The sequence below is a fragment of the Tachysurus fulvidraco genome, chromosome 14, assembly GCF_022655615.1.
Source record: "Tachysurus fulvidraco isolate hzauxx_2018 chromosome 14, HZAU_PFXX_2.0, whole genome shotgun sequence".
Lineage (NCBI taxonomy): Eukaryota > Metazoa > Chordata > Actinopteri > Siluriformes > Bagridae > Tachysurus > Tachysurus fulvidraco.
The window spans coordinates 19,629,687-19,653,714 of record NC_062531.1 but is presented as its reverse complement, the minus strand read 5'-3'; the positions used below and the strand labels follow the sequence as shown (position 1 = coordinate 19,653,714).

The window sequence follows — 24,028 nt, the reverse complement described above, 5'->3', positions numbered from 1 at the left end:
CTATAGCTACGACGGGGTGTTATTTATTTATTTGTTTGTTTGTGTAGTTGTTTTTGTTGTTGTTGTTGTTGTTGTTTTGGAATGATGATTTCGGTCCTTCTGCTTCCTGCGTGTGTGCTGAAGTGTTTTCAGTAGATGGCAGCATTATCTGTCTTGATGAAAGCAGGCGTTACAAGAAGAAGAGCTACAGCTACTTTATGTGCACTTTTGGATAAAACAAACAAACAAACGGATAAATTCTCGAATGAAGCTTATTAAGTTTAGTTTAGACTCTCTGGACAGATGACAGGTAAGTTTACTAGAACGGAATAAGGTTTATAAGGTTTAAAAGGATGTAAGTGCAGATATATATTTCCCCTTCCCCTTTACATGTATGCCATGTTTAGACTTCCCCTTTTACATGTATGCCATTATCTATTGTGCCTTATGAAGTGCTAATTTAAGTGCATACTGACAGGTAGGTCTTTTGTTATCCTTTGAAGACTGACGGATCATTAAAACCACCCAGGCACCAACAGAGAGCCTTGATGTATACCTCAGGTGGTGGATCCAACAGTGCTAGAGGATCAGGGGTGTGATAAGTGCTTTAATGTAGGTGTCTGCTGGTACTTTTTTGGCTTTGTAGGCAAACATCAGTGTTGGAAAGCAACGGGTGGTGTGGAAGAACATGTTGAAGGTTGAAAATATATCTTGCAGCTGCTTTATGGATCAGTTGAAGCAGTCCTGTCAAGGGTGAGTTGCTGTAGTCCAGTGTAGAAATGATAAGTAACCTGTTGTGAGATTCATGTTACATTTCTAGCATTTTGGCAGACACCCTTATCCAGAGTGACTCATCTTTATACAACTGAGCAATTGATGGTTAAGGGCCTTGCTCAGGAGCCCAACAGTGGACATGGGATCGAACTTGCAACCTTCCAATTGGTAGCCCAACACCTTAACCACTAGGCTGCTACATGCCCATGTTGGCCGTGATGAGTTTTGTTATAAAGACTTCAGCGGGTTAAATAATTTTTTTTTCAATAAAAGTGCAATAAAATGAAAAATGAAAAGATAAATATTTTATGGATTCTGCCTCTTTTACGAAAAAAGAAAATCATCACCCACTTCAGAATGTATGTCATTAACAGGCTAACATCTGGGTACTGTTTTTAAGCATTTCTGTTGGTTTTGTTAGCAATTAAGAATATAAGAATATACCGACATGGGAGTTGAATTCTTTCTGCATCCCAATCCATCACTTTATCTGTAAGGGTATCATGGATGAATGGTGGGGTCTGATCTTATAACTGTCTAAGGGATAAGACATTATCCCCATTATCATTGTTAGACATTTTTTAAGTGTGAATTAGCTAGATTAGATTAGATTAGATTAGTATCTAGATGAAACTGAAGCAAAGGAAGAATAGAGTTTCGTTGTGTGTCTTTGATTTTTGTCAATTTTAATAGGGTGTTAGAGGAGACTAGCATTTAAGTAGTGTACCCTATACTTTCCTTCATCCCATTCATTAGTTTCCCCACTATTTTCTTCCTATATCTTTCATAGATGTTCCATTTTTCATACACAAAACATAATCCCCCAACACACACACTGATTCTATACATTTAAATTAGTTTTTTGCACAATGCTATTATATGTACAGATTCAGTAAGGTAGACAGTGCTGATTTATTTCCTGGATTCTGGGCTGGTGTGTATTATTCCGCATATACCTCATGCTCGAATCTGATTGGTCAGAATAAGTGCATTGGCTATCATTACTGCGCTCGTTTAAATGTGTTATTGTTTACAAGGTAACAGATTAGGAGAAGGGACTTGTACCTACACATAATCTACTACCTACTAATAAACAGATAAAAATTTTAAATTATGAACGGCAAGAGAGAGAGAAAAAAGAAAGGCTGGTGAGAGAATAAATGTTATAGCTGCTAGATGTATATATGTGATAACTGGCACGATCGATACATGTGATTATAAGTGGTTAAAAGTTAAAATGTAAATATGTTTTTTTTATTATTATTACCTAGCTTCATATGCTCAGGAGTAAAGCTGATTCCTGACACAAGTGCTGACCATGAGATGGATGCCAGTACAGAGCAGACGGACACGTCGCTCCCTCCCGGATGGACCAGAGAGACCAGACAGCGAAAGCAGGGCAAGACAGCAGGCAAGATGGATACTTACATTATCAGGTAATGTAGGTTCTAGCCCTAGTTTTGCCAAAAAAACAGCTCCAAGCTAAGCCCTGTTGGTTCCTTCTATAATATAATCTATAGTAGAATAAAGTGTGAAAAACCAAAATCCAGAAATCTGTAAAATGATATACAATAATATATCCAGTCTGATGTACAATAATTGCAGTAACTGCTTCTTGTTGGTCTCTTTGGCCAAAATGTGCATTTTAATACATGTTTTACTCTTGAAAGTCCTGAAGGTAAACGCTTCAGATCCAAAGCAGCACTTCAGAAGTACCTGCTCTCTGAGGAATCTGTCCATCTGAACCTGGACGCTTTTGAGTTCAGCCCAAAAACCAAAGCACAGTCTCAAAAATCAAACTCCGAAAAACCAAAACAAAAAGAACGAAAAGCAAGGAGGAGAAAAGATGACCAGTTGCAAGAAATAAAGAGTAACGAAGAAGAACAAACATCCAGCAGCGCTGTGCCTGTCATTAGCGTGCAGGAGGCATCAGAGAGCGAAGGAGAGAGTGACAACCAACAAACTAGTGCAGCCAGCGGGGGGATCAGTTCACCTGTCAGAAACACCCAAAGTGGTGAGCAATAAATTAAATGAATGGAATTAAGATAATACCTAGTTTATTTCAAAGGGTGCACAAACATTTTCACAGCAGGCATTAATCTGTACCACAATACAGTTTATAAATATTAAGTAATTATTAAAATATGAAAGGAAGTTTTTGAGACTCCTTATGTATTGAGATTTCCTTATGTATGGTTATTCATACATTCATTCACTCATTCCTTTATCTTTCTTTCTTTCCTTCAGAGAAGCGGCGAACCAGTCCATACTTTAAAAGAAAGAATGATGGTAGGGGTTTCATTTTGGTCACACTACATGCATTGTTCCTAACGGTATTAAATATGAAGTGTAAATGTTTTACTAATCTGTAAAAACACAAGTACTTGTGTGGTGTATGGTTATAGGAAAATAAATAAGTAATCTTTTTTTTTTTCTTCTTTTTATGGGTAAACATTTCAATATTTTTTGACATGATGTTAACTACCCATTTAGAGTAGTTTAGTTACAGGTGGTTTAGGTTTAAGCAATGATATATGCATGAACAGAAGCCTCTGAATTACCTTAGAGAACATTATAGAAAGTTAACCAACACATTTTGACCAATCAGAATAAAGATTTAAGTGAGTTTAGTTCAAATCTTCAGGGTTTGTGGTTTGGGGTGTGTGTGTGTTTGTGTGTGTGTGTGTGTGTGTGTGTGTGTGTGTGTGTGTGTGTGTGTGTGTGTGTGTGTGTGTGTGTGTGTGTGTGTGTGTGTGTGTGTGTGTGTGTGTGTGTGTGTGTGTGTGTGTGTGTGTGTGTGTGTGTGTGTGTGTGTGCGCGCGCGCGTACCTGTGTAGGATAAAGTCTACAAAATTGCATGGATGTATTAGTATACAGTTTTGTAATGTTTTAAGTAAGCAGGTTTGCAGTCAGGTATATAATCAGTGACAGGCTGGTAGCATGTGACCCCACACGAAGTGGAGTTCAAATTAAATCCGTGCATCCATCCGTCCCGCCATCCCTCCAGCTTTTGTAATGCTCATTCTGCAAAACATCGTTCGTCTCACTTTTAGTTAATGCAGCTTGTCACGATTCTTAGAAACGTCGGTTAAAAGTAATGTCAATAAAGTTAAACAGGAAAAGAAAACTGACACCTAAAGACTCCTTACAAAAAAGTTTCTAACGTCTCACCACGTGGACAAGAATCATTAGTGTTAAAAAATAGTGTTTTGTACTGTATTTAGTTAACAGTGCGAATGTTTCAGAAACCATCATTTTTTTCCACTCTGTCACAGGTCTCACTCCTCCGAAGCGTAAAGCGCTCAGGAAGTGGACTCCTCCACGTTCCCCCTTCAAGCTGGTTCAGGAAACCTTATTTCATGACCCGTGGAAGCTTTTAGTGGCCACCATCTTTCTCAACAGAACTAGCGGTAAACAGCTTCTGCTAACTTGAATTATACCGTGCTAAACATGGGCACAAAAAAAAAATTCAAGCATAAATTCTGTGGGTATTTTTTTGACCTGTTGTAAAAGTGTTAGTGTCCAGAACCTATCCTGGGAACATAAAGCAGGAAAACATGAAGTTTTCACTCATTCAAAAAGAAGATGGCAACCCCATGAGGACTTTGAGGAGAACACCTTCTTAATCAGTACACTAAATAACATTCTACATTTGCTGTATCTTCATCATCGAGTATTTGAAAGCTTTGGCACGGAGGAGTTGGTGTTGAAACTACTGTATAATGAACTCAGAGGAAGAGCTAATTTAGTATTTGCTCAGGAGCTCCTGGTTATTACAATTCACTGTACATAACTGTAGAAAGGACATTATTTATAATCACACTCTCCAGTGTTTAAAATGATTTATAATCACTCTCTCTGGTGTCACCCAAATGAGGAAGGGATCACTTTTCTGTCAAGGTTTCTTTCTCATACCATCTCAGGGAGTTTTTCCTTGCCACAGTCGCCTCAGGCTTGCTCATAAATACAAATACATACTGTATAATTAGAAATCTAATATTTATCTTAGACATTTTGTTCTATATTTCTTGGTCTATAAAGCTGCTTTGAGAAAATGTCCAATGTCCATAAAAGAATTCTGCAAATTTATTGATGTGCATGTGAAATGAACTATAAATATAAGTCTATGCTTGATGAAATTGTGTTTATTGTAAAATGTGTATTCTGTGTGTGTGTGTCTGTAGGGAAATTGGCTATTCCATTGTTGTGGCAGTTTTTTGAGCGTTACCCGTCGGCTGAGGTCACACGGTCCAGTGACTGGAAGCCACTATCTGATCTCATGCAGCCGCTCGGTCTCAATTCCCTACGAGCCAAAACCCTCGTCCGCTTCTCCGGTGAGTAAACAAAGCGTGTGCAGATACTGTACATCTGGTTTGTCCTGACTCTTGGTGATCAGTTATTTGGATTATCATAGTTATTACATAGGTATTTACTTTTATTTTATTTATTTATTTTTAAACAGATTAGGACTATAAAAAATAATTTGTATTATTGTAGTACTACACCTCTCAAAATAAAACTGAACATAGCGGTAGAGAATGAATGAATGAATATTCAGCAAATAGAGTTACAGGGCTTCACTGTTCAGAGAATAGTTGTACATGACTACACTTTTTAGGAAATTAGAGTTTACAGTGCTACACTTCAGAAAATAGAGTTTTACATGACAAAACCTTTCAGAAAATAGTTTACTGGACTACGAGTTTTACATGACTACACTTCAGAAAATAGAGTTTTCAGGACTACACTTTTCAGAAAACAGAACAGATTAATTTCATCTATATGATTTTCCAAATAGAATACACCAAGACATTTTGTTCATGAATTCAAGCATCTTGGTTCACTAGACATCAGCAGGCCAGGAATTCTGGTGAAAACATTTCAATCCGATGTGAACAAATTGAAAGTTTTGGCCTTGGAACTAAATAATTACGCTTAGTGTGAAGCCCAACACTATAAGAACACCATCCTCACAGTGAAGGTGATGGTAGCATCAGGTTCTCTGATATGACATGTAACATAATATGGTATGTTGTCTATTTATTTTAACTATAGAGCTTTCTAGTCCTTTTAGATAGATAGATAGATAGATAGATAGATAGATAGATAGATAGATAGATAGATAGATAGATAGATAGATAGATCGATCGATCGATCGATCCTTCCTTCCTTCCTTCCTTCCTTCCTTCGATCCTTCCATCCATCCATCTGTAATTCTAGACAGATTAGTTTGTTATTGAGGGTTAGATCCCACTCAGAATTTTTGGTTCTGTTTGAAGGCTGTGTATAAAACATGCTCTTCCTCTCATGTATGTAAATGTTTTGTAGAAGTCATTATTCCGCACATATCCAAGTAGGTCTTATGTTGCTCTGTCCTCGGCAGACGAGTTTCTCACTAAGTCATGGCGATATCCTGAAGAGCTCTATGGCATCGGCAAATATGGAAACGATTCGTATCGTATATTCTGTGTGGGAGAATGGAGACAGGTGAGACACACACACAAAGAATACACACACTAACAATACCTCTAAGCTACAAAAGGTGTGCTTTTTCATTTTCAGGTCACCCCAAAAGACCACAAGCTGAACAAGTATCATGCATGGCTGTGGGAGAACCACAAGAAATTAGGCATCTGATGTTTCATGTTTGCTGGAGCCTCTGGAGACTTTTCAGCAATTTTTAAACCTGTCATCTTTTTAAAGCAAACTGATGTAGAAAAGCAATGGCTTTTTTTTCTTTCTTCAAGCTGAGAACTAAAATTCCTTTAAGAAAAAATATCCTACTTTCAAGGTGAATCATTTTGCCACACCTCTCTCAGAACAAGCTCACTCTACTTGTTTTAATGGACGATTGTAAGAGTCTCTGTTCTGATTTTCAAACTTTTAATCCTGTGATATTTCAAGTGGCCATTTCAACATGCACAAAAACCGCAAAATCTTATTTTTCATTTGATATTTTTTATTGTGGCCCATTTCTCTCTCTCTCTCTCTCTCTCACACACACACACACACACACACACACACACACACACACACACACACACAAAGAATTAGGTTGAATCTATGTCTATAGCATGTGGGGGAAAAAAGGTTTACTGTGGTCATTATAGGGCAGGAATATGTACATAATCTGTATATTGTGTGTATATTTAAGGTTCTTTTTAATGTGTAATAATATAAATTTATATTTATATTAAAGTCCCAGACATTTATCCTGTAGCGTTTGTTTGAACAGTCATAATCTACTCTTTATATGTTTTTAAAATATTCCTGGAATAAAATGGCCATTTTCTGTGTGGGTTTGATCTCTGCTCTCTTCCATATACATCACATGCATCATCAGACACTTTATTAGGAACACCTGTGCATTCATGCACTTATCTAATCAACCAATCACGTGACAGCAGTGCAGTGTATAAAATCATGTAGGTACGAACCCGCAGCTTCAGCTAATGTTCATATCAAACATCAGAATGAAAACAGCCAGATAAGGATAGCTAACAATAAGGATACAGTAACTCAATTAATCACATAATAAAACTTCGTCAATAAAAGCATCTCAGAACAAACATGTCATACTTTTGAGGTGGATGAGCTTCAAAAGCACAAGACCACATGGGTTCTAGTCCTGTCAGTAAAGAACAGAAATCTACTGGATCACAAATATATGACAATGGGAGGGGAAAAAATTCATAAAGTGTCTAAGAATCTATCTGTCTAAATCTCAGAGAGCTCCTAATTAAATTTTAGATTTCTAACTAGGAATCTTAGCATAAGAGTGATTCAGAACTAATCTCAGAGTGACACTGAGCAAAGAAAAGACCAAAACGTTTATCTACGAGAGGAGCCGGGGCTAAACCTGTTACTAGCTATGACACATTCTATTGAAGACTGTGATTGGTTGTACAATAAATAATAAACAAGAGTACTTTTAAATAGGGTCTATTATAAGCTTTCATTTTGATATCACAGGCCTAATTTTACTTATGCAACACTAATCACACAGATTATATATAAATATGTCTACATATATATCTACACACTCACTCACATATCTGAACACAGAGACCACTTTAATTTCTGGCTCTATGCCATTTCCGATCGGAGTCAGAGATGTAATGGTATCTCTAATAAGATCAGAAAAATAATCTAATCTGTAGCTCAATGAGCTCAACGTCATCCATTATCTGCAACACTTAAGACACTTAAAACCTTTTGACCTTAAGAGCTTTTTTGATGGTTGAGATGCTTTGTGAATAACTTTTATCTTTAATGACTTAAATTAGAATCGCTAGGAGCAACTCGGTCCTTCAGGTTTGATGTGTTGTGTATTCTGAGATGCTTTACTGCTCACCAGGAAAAAGGGGTGAAGACTAGAAGAGTTTTATAGAGTTAATATTTGAGTTACTACATCGTTCCTGTTGGCTTGAACCAGTCAGAAACTGTGCTGCTGCTGCTACATGATTGGCTGATTAGATAACGGCGTGAACAAGGCGTACGGGTGTTCCTAATAAAATGCTCCAGCTTCTTTCATCACAAAAAACAAAGGAAGCGACTGAGTGACTTGGAAAAGGTTTTAATGAATGGATTCGTCATAGAATAAATAAATGGTTAAAACTAACGATTACAGTCTGTCTTTTGTTTTTACAGCAAAAGCTTTAAATCTGAAACATGGAGGTAGTCTATGGAGCTAAGTTCGTAAGTGGACTAGCTTTTTCAGTGTAAATCAAGGCGTTTGGACTTCAAACAAACAAACAAAAAACTACAGCTTCTTATTAAAATTAGCTCATGCATCATACATCAGAATAAAAAAAAACAGGTCCTGAAGGTTCGACATAGAGAAAGCATTATTCAGCTTAAAGGTTATACATTCCATTTAACATTCTTTTTTTTTAATAGTTTAACTAGCTTTCATACGAGTGAGTAGGTGTGACAACGTATATTTAACAGAACATCGATCATTTTTGCTGATCTGTGCAATAAATAGATTGTTGGGCTGATTATTGCAGATATTACAGCAGCTATATTTCATAGTAACTCACAGTGAATATCTGAAGATAGTCCCAAAAAAACTGTATAGCATAAATATGCAAATATAGTATATAGTACAAATGATGGACACCAAATTGTTGTTTCTTGTGTGTGTGTGTGTGTGTGTGTGTGTGTGTGTGTGTGTGTGTGTGTGTGTGTGTGTGTGTGTGTGGTTTAGAGTTCACTGTAAGTTAATAATCACTCTCAGTCATGGACTTGAATTGAAATATAAGTGCTAAAGTATCTGTTTAAAAAAAAAAAACTTAAAGTAGCACAAATGAATTATCTTGGTGTTTTTCTTGTTCTTTTTCAATGCCTGTCAATTTCACACGAGTGAAGATCTGCAATTTCCAAGCAAGGTTCATTGAATTCAAAAGACCCTGAAATTATACGATAACCATAATAAATAAATAAATAAATAAATAATTGTATACCGTACACGTCATATCGACATTGAAACGATGCTCTACATACACATACAAATAAAGATATTTAAATCAATTGAGAGCAGGTACAAAAAGACGATCTAAAAACTGGTTGAATAATCACATTATTCTATCAGGGAAAATTACACACAGAAGGAAGTAAATAAATAAATAAATAAATACCATTTATAATCCTTACTGATGCTGTTTATAAATGTAAAAAAAAATGTTTTTTTTTTTACTATTAATTATATGAGCTGAAGACGTTTCGGAGCACATATTATAAATATCCATCCTAGGTCAAGCGTTCATGCACTTCATAAAATGTGTCTATGATGAAGTGAAGGAAGACAAATAAATAAACAAACAAACAAACAAACAAATAAATAAATCCGACCTGTTCTGTCTCAGGTTCCTGAAACTAACGGCTATTTTGCTCAGCGTATATTAAGGGCGTGATGATATACAGATATAACAATAAATCATGACAGGGAACTCTGAAATAGCTAGAATTGTTATCATTTTTTGTTTGCCATGCCGATAACAAATGCCAGTGTATGTCGAGAGCTTATATAACGATCGGTTTGCTCATTATGCTCGGAATATAGTATAGCTTACAATTTAATACATCATTCCATCCGTAATCTAAACTGAGCAAAGATAAAGTGTCAGAGTCGCAGGATGCTTGAAGTATCTTAGGCCCAGTCTAAAAGTGTCGAATGATTCAGCGTCATGTGTTATGTGCCTGTCTTTTCTCCTTACGCACATACGGTGAATAGATTCTATTACGTGCCGAGCTTTAGTGCAGTCCTCTGAATCTGGAATCGAGTGTAGTAAAAACATCTCTATGTAAAGTCTCTTATAGCAGAGAGCAGACATATTGTACTTTGCATATAAAAAGAGCAAAGTACAAATCATAGCATAGACTGAACGTCAAAGTCCCCGGCCCTTTGACGCAGTAACCATGTTATAATCGCCCCTGACTCGTCATTGTACAAAATCCCGTGCCTCTTTCAGTTCAGGTCGCCGTATACGCTCGTGTACTGTTCGTCGATCTGTCCTCTGTTTCTGGTTCCTGAGATTCTGATTGGTTAACGTCCTTTGAGAATGCCGTCCAGCATGCGGTCGCCCTTCTCCGAGAGCCAATAGCCGGCCATGGCAGCTATGCCCCCGATGAAGATGGCAGTGAAGACCATATCTCCTTTGGCGGCGAGCGTGGCTAGAGCGCAGATCACCACGCCGAAGAACATCTGCTGGAGGACGAGCACCTCGTCGTCCGTCATGTCGTCAAATAAGCCTTTGTTTGGATCGGCTGAAGTCAGAAGTGAAATATGTTAGATTGTGTTACGTTTGAAATCTACATGTCAGTAAAATGATGTCTTCATTAAAAAAAAAAATCCACACACCCCTGTTAAAAATCGCAGGTAAAAAAGAACATAAGACCTTTGATGTGATGTAGCAATTAAAAATAATGATGAAATACCAGAGAACCATAGTGACTTTGCTAGACTATAATGTCCAAAAAAAATTGAGAAGAAATCTTATCAAGACCCACTGCAACATTAAATCAGCTGCAGGAATATGTGCTGTATTCTTCACATGTCTGGGCTGTGGGGTAAAGTGTCTAGACAGAAGCACATTCCCTTGACGGAGAAGAAGAAGAAAAAAAAAAAAAAACGCTGCACAAATCACCCCAAACTACCCCAGAAACAACAGCTAATCAGCTAAAAAACAATACACACACAGTGAAGCATAGTGGTGGCAGCATCATGCTAGCCGGGATCTTTGGTTAGAGAGCTGAATGTCAACATCCAGCACCAGAATGATGCAAAGCATAAAGTAAAAAAAAAAAATAATAATAATAAGGGCTTCGAAAATTAGAAGACAAACATTTTGCAATTACCCAGTTGGAGATCAGATCTAAGCTCTCACCTGGATGAATCCGGAACATTCTTGCACAGTAAAGTGGAATCAAATGACCAAATATACTGTATGTGTGTTAATATAATTAATATAAATAATATTTTGTGTCTAGAATAGTTAGTTTATATTTCATTATATTTATTTCTCTTGCAATCTGAACCAGTCTCTGGTAAAAAAAAAAAAAAAATCCTTCTGGATTGATAACGATCTTATATTATCTTGTTTTGTATTATCTTATCTTGTGGAAAATATCAGTGTAGCTAACCAGTGTAGCTAGGCCATATCTAGTCCTTAAACCAATCATTGAACTTCAAAAATTGATGTGCCATGTGCTTTTTCTTCCTACCTCATCATCTTAGAACATAGCCCATACTCTGACTTGATTAGAAACCGTGAAGACCCCAGAAATGAAAAACAGATTTCATATGAGCCAAGAGATGTGCTCCATACTTCCAGGAAAGAGGTGGATATTTTTATACTGCGATCTGTGACTTTTTTATTTAAACACTTACAAAGCGGCAGGTTCTCCACACAGATGCTGTCTCTGCGTATAAAGCCCTCTGCACACTCACAGCGGAACGAACCCTCCTCATTAATACAAGCTTCGTTCAGTCCAGGACAAGCTATTGCTTTCTCCTTACACTCATCCACATCTAGGGGGGGAAAAACAGTTTGAGCTAAAATACAAAAATGAATGATAATAATTTGATCAAATTACAAGCAGAACTGGAAGACTTACCGAGACACTTGGCTCCGATCAGCCTGTAACCTCGGGAGCATTTCCTACAGCGAGCAGGACCGCTGCCCATGCATCCTACACACGCCTGATCACAACCTACACACAGTGAAGAGAGCGATGAGCATAGTGTGTGTACGGTACAGAAACAGCCAAGAGTCACAGAAATGACAAACTCTAGTCTGATATTATGTTGCGCCCTCTTTATACCCCAAATGGTGTTAAATACACATACATAAAAACCCTACTCTTGTTCTGTGTGCCACGTGCGTGTTCGTACCTCTGCATTCGTACGAGCCGTCGGTGTTGAAACAGTAAGTGTTGGACGAGCAGCGAGCCAACTCAGTGCCGCACTCATCCACATCTGTTAAACAAAACGCAGTCAGAGTTACACACTTGGATCACAAACTGACATCAACGGTTTTCCTGCTACAGCACCGGTGTTTTTTACAATCATTAAAAAGTTAAAAAAAAACTGTGTTGTATATAATAACTGATATTGCCCCTGATTGGTCCAGAGGCAGGATTCCACGCTTTCATTGCTGTGGCCTGGGTTTGATTCCCAGGCAGAGAGCTAACCCAGCCACTGAAGGGTTAACTCTCAAGCCCAAATAAAAATGGGAGGGTTGCGTCACGAAGGGTATCCTGTGTAAAATCTGTGCCGAATCTAATATGCGGCGGTTAATGGTTGATCCTAATCTGTTAATATGTGTAACTGTATAGTCCTAAACCCTTGCTTAAGCTTCTCATTTGCGTCAACAACAGTTAAATTACTGGCTTGATGCGTCTGCATGAACAAGGACAGGTTTGGTGTTGTGCGCCCGAGCAGGTGTTGTTATCATTCACGGCTTTGTCGTTTTTAAATGGTGTGCGTTGTCTTCTGTTGTTCAGTGTTTTGCACTTGACCATATCTAATGTGTAGTTTTTGTGAAGTTCTGCTATGTGATATGAGGCACATGCGGTTCCATTTCTGATTTTATTATCTGCTTATAACTTTCTAACACCACTGCAAGATATCCACAGCAGTGTTTCATAATCCTGGGTAAATCCTGGGTGCTAAATATAAAGCAATAAAACATTCCACTTTCTGAGGTTAAGAGCAGAGTTTAGAACGGGGTTACGCGTGGTGTGAAAAGCACTGTTGATTCTCTGACTTCTACTGGAATGTCAAACATAATTCTAGGGTTTTAATCACAAGAATCTGGAATGTTGTTTGTGTGTACAAGCGTCGTCGTCACTATAAGCGGTTTCCTACTGTAGAGATTCGATCATTCAGCTGGCTTGTGCCCAAAGTCTACTCGTCACGGTTGACATGGTCACCATGGTGACGGACTACCTGTGTAATTGACAGCTTATATCTCTGTGATAACTTTTTGTAGCCTTCCCCTAAACCATAATGTTGAACAATCTTTTTTTTTTGAGGCCTCCATGTTGCCACTCTTCAGAGGAGAGTCAAAGAGAACAACAACTTGCAATTGGCCACCTTAAATACCTTTTGTCATGAATGGATGCACCTGTCTATGAAGGTCAAGGTTTAATGAGCTCAACAAACCAATTGTGTGTTCCAATTAATCAGTGCTAAGTAGTTACAGGTATTCAAATCAACAAAATTTATGCACCTGTCTAATTTTGTTTTGATGCCTATTGCACATTTTCTGTTAATCCAATAGACCCCATTTCACTACTGAAATTATTGTGTCCTTCATTTATTTCATTCATTCATTAGTTTTTTATGGCTTATCCGAACTACCTCGGGTCACGGGGAGCCTGTGCCTATCTCAGGTGTCATCGGGCATCAAGGCAGGATACACCCTGGACGGAGTGCCAACCCATCGCAGGGGCACACACACACTCTCATTCACTCACACAATCACACACTACGGACAATTTTCCAGAGATGCCAATCAACCTACCATGCATGTCTTTGGAACAGGGGAGGAAACTGGAGTACCCGGAGGAAACCCCCGAGGCACGGGGAGAACATGCAAACTCCACACACACACACAAGGCGGAGGCGGGAATCGAACCCCCAACCCTGGAGGTGTGAGGCAAACGTGCTAACCACTAATCCACGTGCTTGCTAACCACCCACCCCACCCCACCCCAGCCCAGTTATTTGATAGATTAAAACGAAATTGCTGATCCAAACACCCAAATATTTATAATTGAAAATCATGGAAATTGTCAGGGGTTCCTAAACTTTTGCATTCGACTGCAGGTCACTGAATTTACTATTTAGTTTATGTTACAAAATGTCAAGTTTACTGCTGTTTCTTTTCCTTGTTCTTACTAAATGAGATATAACTGGGGAAGGAGAGAAAGAAAAAAGAAAGAAAGAAAGAAAAAACACACAGCTGCAGTGCAGCTGGGTAACAGCATTAGCGTCATTTGTGACGGTTGCTCAAGAAAGTAAACCAGTTGCCAAAATAAATAACCTTATATGACCTACTTATAATGTCAATCAAACGGTCTTTGGAAATTAGAATTAGCCTGGAGACACAAACAGAAGTGGAACAATTACTGAAAAATTAATTTTTAAAAAAATCGGTTTTTTTCTGAGCTGACAGTTTGGTAGAAAGTCCACATTATGTCTTTCAGATAGAATTTCTTTCCTTCTTTGCTTACAAGACAAATTCTACAACAAGCAACATACAAGAAAAAATACTAAATACTAAATAAACTAGAATCTGCAAATTGTTAACCCTTGTGGACACTTTCGGGGGAAAAAATACTACCCTTTCATCATGTTTGTGGCCAAAAATGTCCACTAAATTAAAGATGTTATTATATTGTATAAAAATATATCAGAATAATATACTTTTAAATGGTTTTTTTTGTATAAATCTGTTAATCAACCTCAGTTCTAATCAAAACTACTAAAACTTAAAAAGAAAATTAATAAATTAATAATAATAAATTTCAATACAGAAAATTATAGACCCGGCCAAAAATTCTAAATACTTTTTCCAAAGTACATGTTATAATAAAGGTTTGTCTAAAAAAAAAATATCATTCCTCTAGCTAAAAAACTAAAATATATGGCCAAACAAGAGATACCTAATGGACAAAAACATCCCGAAGTGTCCAGAAGGGTTCATGATGAAAAAGAAAGGAATAAATAAAAAAAAAAACACACACACACACACAACAATAATAAAATGATAATAATAATAATAATAATAATAATAATAATAATAATAATAATAATAATAATAAACATACAAAATGCATTTTGTTCTTTATTTAGTTCTGCCCTGAACAAACTATTTCACATTTCAGATGTATAGATCAAATCCACAAGACACAATAATAACTGAATTTAGACAAATGAACTAGCTCTAAAGTTTACATACTACATATTACATAAACGCAGCCCATTTTGAATTATATATATATATATTATATACACGACTCACCCACACACTTGTTGTCATGAAGGATCCATCCTGGCTTGCAGTCCAGACACTTGTAGTCTTGTGGACCAGAACACTTTTTACAGGAGTGATAACAGGCTACACACACACACACACACACACACACACACACACACACACACACACACACACACACACACACACAAAGAGAGAGAGACACACACAGACTTCTGGTAACACAGTTCTAAGTTACATTTAGTTAACTAAAGTAACAACATGTCTGTGCTGGTCACCTGAGCAGGGAGGCTGCGAGTGATTGGAGCTCTTTTCTCTATAATATCCGTCTGCACAGTCCTGACACAGAGGGCCCGAATAGCCAGGGTCACACACACACTCTCCGTCTCCCAGACGTGTTCCTTCTCCCTCACAGCGCCCGAGACCTCCACACACACCCCCGGGACCTGATGGGCATTCTGACAAATACACAGCATGTAAATGTTGGGAGGATTTTTGTCAGAAATCAAAAAATAGCTGGGGATTGAGTTGTGATGCAGCACAACGCACGACTGGAGTGCTGCTAAATAAGAATTTGCAGGTAAGATTAGCGCAGAAATCATGTTGGCTTAGAAGATTTAGTGTTAGTGCCTGGTTTGCATGTGGGTAAGGGTGCCAGCTGTGCAAAATTAGCAATGAACATTGTCTTTTGTGTAGAAGTGAAAACAACTCACACACACACACACACACACACACACACACGCGCGCGCGCACACGCACGCACACACGCACGCACGCACACAAACACACAGCTTGTTCACAGCGCTCCATCTGTTCCCAGTACACATGATGCCAGCTGTCAAAACCAGTTAGGGGGAACTCTGAGAAACTTTATCATGAAGTAATTTGTAAATGAAACGGGTAATTATTAAAGTAATCCTCCCGACCCTGGTGCCAGGTCACGTATTTTAGCCGTTTATGCGTCGGTTTCATTTCATGGAACATGAAGTTCCTGTTCCCACTTAGGTTATATCCTTAATAAACAGTCATTCCTTCACCGTTTTCCACCTTTTCTATCTCCCCCACCTCTCTCTCTCCCTCCCTCCCTCTCTCTCCCTCTCTCTCCCTCCCTCCCTCCGACTTACATGTACTGATAAAAGGTCACAAAGCATTTAAACATTTTCTTTAAAAAAATTCCAAATAAATACGTCCCTTTTCCAAATCTTAAACTCGTCCAATTATCCAATGTTCTCCTTAATTTTTACAACTGTTGATAGGCTGAATTTCTTTTAACAAGCATGTTAACAATAATGACTTTATAAATATATAATACAGAAATAATAATGTAAATTATAAATCTACATGAACATATAATTCATAAATAGTAATGAGATGTAATGAGAGTAAATAAAAACGATGAGCTTCAAATAATTAACTTATTAGATTAAAACAAACAAATAAATAAACAAATAAATAAATAAAGCCACTACACCACAATTATTGCCTGTAGGTTGCTTTAATAAACAATAACCTAATTATATCCTAAACCCTGCACCCTGTTATACAAAAACTATACACAATTACTGACCAATCAGTTTCGAGCACTTAACTGCACCGTGGTATTGGCTGATATAACATCTCATATTAAACCTTTCCCGGTTGATTTATTTAATACTTACAAGTAACACGATTACATCATTTAAGTTTCAATAGCTAGGACGGTTACTCCATCCTTCTGAAGTTTTGTCCTGTTTGACATCTTCCAAGTGAAGCGTGATGAAGCGTAAAGAATGATGTAGTGTCGAGGAATTAATCACTCGATTAAACTGTGTTTGTTTTCCTAACAACACTGAGATAGAACAAACCACCCAAGGGAATCGATGTGAAAGTTCTTTACATAAAGACATAACCGGCTGTCCATAAATCGTACATCGTAACAGAATGCTTTTAACAGATAACGATCAGAAATGCAGGTTTTGTCTATTTTGGCCAAACTCCAAAGAAGAAAACCTCAGAGTAAATATGCTGTATCCCACATCCTTCGTTTGTTTTTTTTTTTCACACCGTTTCCATATTCCTGAACCTCACGTATCGTAAAAACAGGGCAGTGATGAGGAAATTCCCAAACAGCATTAAAGTGTCAGTTGTATTTGACGGTAAAACGTTGTGGGTGTACACTTTAAGATTTGTGTTCCTTGTTTCTTTTTTTTTCTTTTTTTTTATAATAATAATAATAAGAAGAAGAAGAATATTAATAATAATGATTTTTGGTTTAATAATGTCTTTAAACAGCTATTATTTAATTACAGACTGAGCAGTTTTAGTTAGTTAGTGAAGTGGAAGCTTGGTGGTTAAGGTGTTGGACTACTGAGAAGGTTATCCTAGGACCACCAAGCAGACCCTCAATTACTCGGTTATACGAGATCAATTTAAGCGGCTTTGGATAAGGGTGTCTGCCAAATGCAGTAAATGTACGTGTTATGTTTACCGGCACATTCTGGTCCGAAACGGCCAGTTGGGCAGCAAAATCTGAGCTCTTCGATACACAACCACTCGAACAAATCAGGAGCTTCCTGTTGCCTGAGAAAATAAAGACACTAAAGTAACTAACATACAGTCGTTGTATTGAGAAATATTTACTAGGCTCGTAAGCAGAGTTTCAACCATTCCGAATTATTCGGACATTTAAAGATTTGCCACTTTATATGAATTTAAGACCATATGTACAAAAATTCATGTAAAACCCACATCATCGTACACACCTAGTGTAACACACAACAGTTTAACACACAGGATGCAGTACACATTCTAGTCAGATATAGAATCATCTTTTCACCAAAAGTACTTATTTACTTGTCACTTTTGCCTGATATTTTCAGTCATTAGCAGATTTTATTAGCCTGAGTTTAGACAACAGTTAAATAATGATTAAAAAAAAACCTAAAATGTCAGGAGTGAACAAAAGCTACAATTATTTGTTTATTCATCTTTAATAAAGCATGGCATGTATTAAGCTAGTTCAAACACACACACATTTGTGGAGAGGGACTGATTCATCTCTGATGTGTTTGTTGGACCATGCTGTACTTCAGCTGTCATGTCATGTGCCACAGAATTCAAGAGTTATGTGGATAAGATGTTAATAGTAGACAACAGAGAGCAGTATTTTTAAGATTTTTAAAGTTGATTTTATGTATAACACATCCTTAGTGTCAGAACAGCTGTCTCAAGTCATGCACTAAGTGAAAGTGAGCATGCCGTAAAAGCCGTCATGACGACTTATGATAATGTGTGTCAGGCGGTTAACAACCTGCACTGTTGAGCTCAGACTGGGTGTGTATATAACGTGTGTATGTATATACACATATTTGCTCAGCATATGCATGCAGAGATGTTTGCACTGTCTACACTGTTCACTCGATTGATACTCAAATGATAAGAGCATACAAACTATCACATCCACACCTCTGGTACACACATAGATGTGCACTTACCTGTGGAACCACCAGGTCTCAACCTGGTCCTCTATCTGCTCCAGCAGCTTGTTACACTCAAAGTCGTTTTTTTCACATGCTGTCTCGATGATCTCTAGCAGCCGGGTTTCGCTGCGCACACACGCACGCACACACACAGACAGACACACACACACACGGTGATAACAATATTAGCTGCTATCTTGACAAACATTTGGTGCAATCTGCATTTGATATTTGGAAATCATCTATCATATCAAACATATCTATCTATCTATTTATCTATCCATTCATCCCTCCATCTGTCTCTATCTCTCTCTATCTATCCATCTATCCCTATCGCCATCCATCCATCTATTTATCCATCCATCCATCAGTCCATCCATCTCTCTCTTCCATCTCTCACTTTCATCTATTTATCCATTCATCCATCCATCCATCCCTGCATCTATCTCTATCTTTAACTCAATCTCATCTATCCATCCATCCATCCATCCATCCATCCATCCATCCATCCATCTATCTATCAGTCCATCCATCTGTCCATCCATCTATCTATATCCATCTCTATCCCTCCCTTGGTTATCTATTCGTAAAAAGCTGTATTGAAACTACAGAATTTCTCCTTTACTGAAGTTTTACAGGAGTCATTTTGCCTGATAAGATTTTACATACAGTAAGTTGTCCTTATACATTAGTCATATAAACAGTAAGAACATGATTAATTGGCAGGTTTGGCAGTGTAACTGTATATACAGTGATATATTGGCATCTTTCAATCAATAAGAGATGTAGCACAAAATAACTGACCTGATAGCAGAATCTAGATATCTTTTGTTAATATTGTTGGGGTTTTTTTTTTGTTTGTTTTTTATTTGATCAAAAATCTTAATTCCTGAGACTAGACATAGAGAATGAATTCATTCTTTATCCAACGGACCAAAAAAACCCCCAAAAAAACATTTTGTACAATCACAATCACTAAAGCCTTGTAACAACATTCAAGCAGAAAAGCATTCAGTCGAGTGAGCATCATACTGACAGGAAACTTTCTATGAACCTATAACTTACAAAACTGCCAGAAAACAACAGATTCATATCTCAGAAAACAACAGTTACTTGCCAGCTGGAAAAACTCCAGTCTTTGACAAGCATCTGTCTCTCAAACTTCTAAACCCAAATTCATTTAGTCAGACTAAATAAAGCAATAAAGATCTGAGGTGCAGCTTTTATCCTTTCTTCTGAAAATGTAAATATAGCATTACTGAAACTCTGGTGTTAGTAATCCTAGCTTTTTCGGGATTCTTTTAATGAAGCAGAAACTATTGCCACGAGCCTCTTAATTAATTCATACAGTACAATCTGAATGAATGCTAACCTTAAGCCAAAACTTAAGCAGGCTAAATGTGAAGTGCCTCAGGAAACTATCAAATTAGCATACATAGTTTGCTAGCATGTGGAAAGAACATCAAGAGCCACTTGGATGAAAATGTAAACAGTAACATGAGGATATAAAATAGTGTTTACTATATTATTTCACTCATTAAGCAGGTGCTTTTATTTTTTACTGTAAAAAAAACAATGCTACAATAAAAGAAAACAATCATTACTTTTGACATTTTCTCGCTAGTTATATGAAAATACACCTTAGTTTAAAAAAAAACTACTATTATATGAGTAAAAAATGTCATGATTTATTTAGAGATTAATTAAATAGTTAATTTATTTATAAAAAATAAATTTATATAGAGAGACTAAAAGTTGCTCCAAAGCACAATATATCACGATATTAGAAAACGCCGGAAAATTTTTCTGTAGCATGAAGCTCCCTTTTAAAATCAGATACAAAACTGAAATTCTGCATAGTAACTATGAAATTACATGTTGAAATTATTAAAAAAATATATGAAGTTATTATGCTAGTTATTTTAGTTATTTTGCCTTGCTGACAACAAAATGTAGCTAAAATTGTGAGAAAAGGGGGGGGGGGGGTATCAGACCATACAAACTTTCCATGAAATCTTTGAAGATTTTTTCTTTTTAAAATTGAAGTAGACGAGGATTCGAAAGTGTGATTTTGTTATTTCAACAGATTTCAGTAGTGAATAGAAACAAGGGCAGCGTGGTGCTTGGGTTCAGATTCAGCCTGCCGTTAACGTGACGCTGAGGCTTGGGTTTGGCGCCACAGTAAAATATGCAGACTGCTTTGTCAACATTGCCTGCTGAAACATTTTCAGGTTTTTTTTTATGATGAAAAAAAAAATTGTCGTAACATGTTAGTATTTCTTTCGTAGGAGACTTTCGTTGAGTTTCTGTCAGTCATCCATAATTGTGATAAATGACATCACAAACAATTTGGTCTTATTTACAGTAAATAGTAGTGTTAATGCATCACTTTTTACAACTGTGATGAGCAGAAAAGCATCTCAATACACAACATGACTAACCTTCAGGTGGACGAAGGAATCCTCAGATGGACTTTTTCAGCTGTCAATCTTTAAACCGTGTGTACATAGTAAATACGCGTGCAATAAGAACAAGTAGGAAGGTAAAGTAAGAGTTAGTGTGAAAAAGAACAAGTCAAGTGAAACACGGATGTATTGTATGTGCGTACGCACTTGAATGACTGTGAAGGTGTGTGCATGTGCCTTATGTCCAGTTCTGGCGGCTCAAGATATCCGTATTGCCCAACGACAGTGTTCAAGAACGTGTAAATGAAACTCTACCAACTGTATTCAAGAAGTGACGGTTATAAATCCTTAGAAGGTGCAAAAAAAAAAAAAAAAGCTGGCAAATATCCAGTGGATTAGACCGATGTGGTAAATGATGTTGTGAACGTGGCGCATGTTTTATTTCACTCCCTCACCTGCGAGCATATTTTGCCAGCTTCTCCTCTTCCCAAGCTGTGTTTCCACCACCAAAGTTTTTATTAGCTGTTCGCTCCAGGCCCTGGAACAAATCCATATTTTTATACAGCTATTTTAAAACGTGAATATAACACCAACTGGAAGAACTTTAAATGTATAATTTGATACAATACAAAGCGTGACTTTCTGAAAGCCTTCAGGCAACAATGTCACAAAAAAAAAAGCCTACAACTATTCTGATAATATTTTACTTGATATTATGTTAATAAATAAATAAATATTAATGTGGATTAAATATTTAAAGTATTGCTTTTTGAGTCATTTCAACGAAAAGATGTTTTTAAATTATATTTTAAATAAATTATTAATAAAAAATTTTATTTAAAGACGTATCAGATATCACATACACAGCAGACGGACATATCAGACACACACAGAGTCACGCAGAGACAGACAGATGACAGACCCACAAGTCACAGACATACAAACGCACACATATACACACACCTTGATGAAGTTCTCTGTGAGTTTGCGACAGCTCTGGCAGGGTCCAGCCTGCACAGTCAGCATGGAGAGGTCAAAGGTAAACACCAGGATGAAGAACAGAGGCGATGAGGCATACATGTTGTCCTAAATATAAAGAAATGATTTTTATTATACAGCATATACAGCACATTTTCACAAACAGTAGTGTCTTAAAAACACCAGGCTTTGGCACACAGTGCACATTTGTTAGCTTTGGCACACAGTGCAGAATATCCGAAAAAAATCAGAGTATGATTTTTCAACTTCATTCACCACATTGCTCTTTGTCCACTCCAGTTATCGGCTTCCTACATGACCCCTGCTTAGTCATTTATTTTGTCCAGCTATCTTCTCATCTAAACACAGATCAGCTTCCAAAAGCCCAACGAAAATCTTGTTTACCCAAAGAAAATTAACCAAAACACAGGGAGAACGTGCAAAAGGGGCAACTGTGGCTCGAGTGGCTAAGGCTCCGGGTTGTTTGATTGATAGATCAGGGTTCAAGCCCCTGCACAGCCAAGCTGCCACTGTTGGGCAATTGAGCAAGGCCCTTATCCGTCTCTGCTCTGAGGTGCAGTATCAAAGCTGCACCTTTGCTCCAACCTCATGCTCCCTGGTTGGGATATGTGAAGAAAAGAATTCAACTGTGCTGTTACATGTATGTGGCAATAATAAAGGTTTCTAAATCCCAATTTCATTTATTCAAAAGCCATGTGCAGGGGCAGGAGTCAATCCCCCAACACTGAAGTTGAGAGATAAATTGTTTTGCCATTTGGCAGACACCCTTATCCAGAGCGACTTACATTTATACCATTTATACAGCTGAGCAACTGAGACTCAGGGGGTCAGGTGTGGCAGCTTGGTAGCCCAGGGCTTCAAACACATGACTTTCTGATCAGCCATTCAACACCTACTGAGCTACAACTTCTCACTTCCCAAGGTTTATTTGTCACATACACAATACCAAGGATGACATGTAATGAAATCCTCTGTATGACAAATAGCCAATACTAGTGCAAATAACAAAATAAATTAATAAAGATAAGGCACTGATGAAACATGTGCTAGGGGCGTGAGATAACACCAAATCCTGCTGTTATCACTTCTGTTTAAGATCTCTGACATAACAAGACAGTCAAATATACAAATAAGCAATGAAAAAATAAGCTGTGTGTGTGTTTTATTGGTGTAATTAACTATCTATAGAATATTAAAACAAAATATTCATTTGTACTTAAAGGATCATTGGATTTTTATTCATTTTAAAAGTAAAAAGGGATGTTTGAGAACCTCAGCCCTAAAAGATCCAGATTACCCATGATGCACAGCGGCACCATTTAATCCATAGAGACAGATAGATGCCAAGTGATGCTGATGTTATTCAAATTACAGACGAGTTCAATCAACCTCTTCATAAGCTGTGGTGGCGTTTTTGTCTGTTTTCTACAACGTCTTAACGAACAAATCTCACAATACCTCATTCTGTGGCTTATAAATGACGCTGCATATTCGACAGAGGACAATAGCACTGTTAAAGCACAAACACACAACATAATTGTTTAATATCAGCTCCTGTTCATCCTGAATTGTATAAAGGAAACATGAGAAAACAGGCGATTTAAATACGAATGGAATTCGCCGTTTAAACCCCAGCTAACAGATTAGCATCTTTGCTAGCCTGCACTAGATGTACACAAGTAGCATCATTCGCTATCCATATACTTACGTTACAAATACGAGTTTTTCGCTTCCTCTGGTCTCTTACAGACACTTACAACTAAATCTGCAGGCAAATTGTCAAAATGCGGATTTTCTTTGCGTGTTAAATAAATAAATAAATAAATAAAATTTTCTTAGCTAATGCTAATCTCGTCCCATCTGGATTTCTAGCTCATTCTGTGTGTCGCTGCAGCTGGATCATAATAAT

At 37.3% G+C, this 24,028-nt stretch overlaps 2 protein-coding genes across 4 annotated transcripts; one reads left to right on the top strand and one right to left on the bottom strand.

Annotated features, from left to right (window-relative positions):
* Positions 1-98: 98 nt before the first annotated feature.
* mbd4 (methyl-CpG binding domain protein 4) lies at positions 99-7,049 on the top strand. 3 transcript variants are annotated; one of them, XM_027166888.2, is made up of 9 exons: positions 100-289; positions 626-732; positions 2,025-2,189; positions 2,424-2,767; positions 3,001-3,042; positions 4,029-4,163; positions 4,938-5,087; positions 6,137-6,240; positions 6,316-7,049. In XM_027166888.2, the coding sequence occupies exons 2-9, from the start codon at positions 668-670 to the stop codon at positions 6,388-6,390; spliced, it is 1,080 nt and encodes a 359-aa protein (XP_027022689.1). In that variant the 5' UTR covers positions 100-289; positions 626-667; the 3' UTR covers positions 6,391-7,049. The 3 variants fall into 3 exon arrangements, with proteins under 3 accessions (XP_027022691.1, XP_027022689.1, XP_027022690.1); XM_027166890.2 differs by lacking the exon at positions 626-732 and having other exon boundaries at positions 99-289; XM_027166889.2 differs by lacking the exons at positions 100-289; positions 626-732 and adding an exon at positions 1,302-1,901.
* A 1,841-nt stretch (positions 7,050-8,890) lies between these two features.
* LOC113656129 (protein disulfide isomerase Creld1) lies at positions 8,891-24,009 on the bottom strand. Its single transcript, XM_027167182.2, has 11 exons — positions 23,828-24,009; positions 22,084-22,206; positions 21,576-21,658; positions 18,731-18,841; positions 17,725-17,816; positions 15,536-15,715; positions 15,285-15,380; positions 12,149-12,232; positions 11,872-11,967; positions 11,645-11,785; positions 8,891-10,521 (listed from the first exon to the last, which is right to left on the bottom strand). The coding sequence occupies exons 2-11, from the start codon at positions 22,198-22,200 to the stop codon at positions 10,301-10,303; spliced, it is 1,221 nt and encodes a 406-aa protein (XP_027022983.1). The 5' UTR covers positions 22,201-22,206; positions 23,828-24,009; the 3' UTR covers positions 8,891-10,300.
* Positions 24,010-24,028: the final 19 nt, after the last annotated feature.

Coding starts and splice junctions, on each gene's coding strand:
- LOC113656129 (XM_027167182.2), bottom strand. CDS start 22,200: ATGTATGCCTCATCGCCTCTGTTCTTCATCCTGGTGTTTACCTTTGAC. Junction 17,817..18,730: donor GAGACCTGGTGGTTCCACAG/GTAAGTGCACAT, acceptor TTATTTTCTCAG/GCAACAGGAAGCTCCTGATT. Junction 15,716..17,724: donor TTTCGGACCAGAATGTGCCG/GTAAACATAACA, acceptor TGTATTTGTCAG/AATGCCCATCAGGTCCCGGG.
- mbd4 (XM_027166888.2), top strand. CDS start 668: ATGTTGAAGGTTGAAAATATATCTTGCAGCTGCTTTATGGATCAGTTG. Junction 2,768..3,000: donor TGTCAGAAACACCCAAAGTG/GTGAGCAATAAA, acceptor TCTTTCCTTCAG/AGAAGCGGCGAACCAGTCCA. Junction 6,241..6,315: donor GTGTGGGAGAATGGAGACAG/GTGAGACACACA, acceptor TTTCATTTTCAG/GTCACCCCAAAAGACCACAA.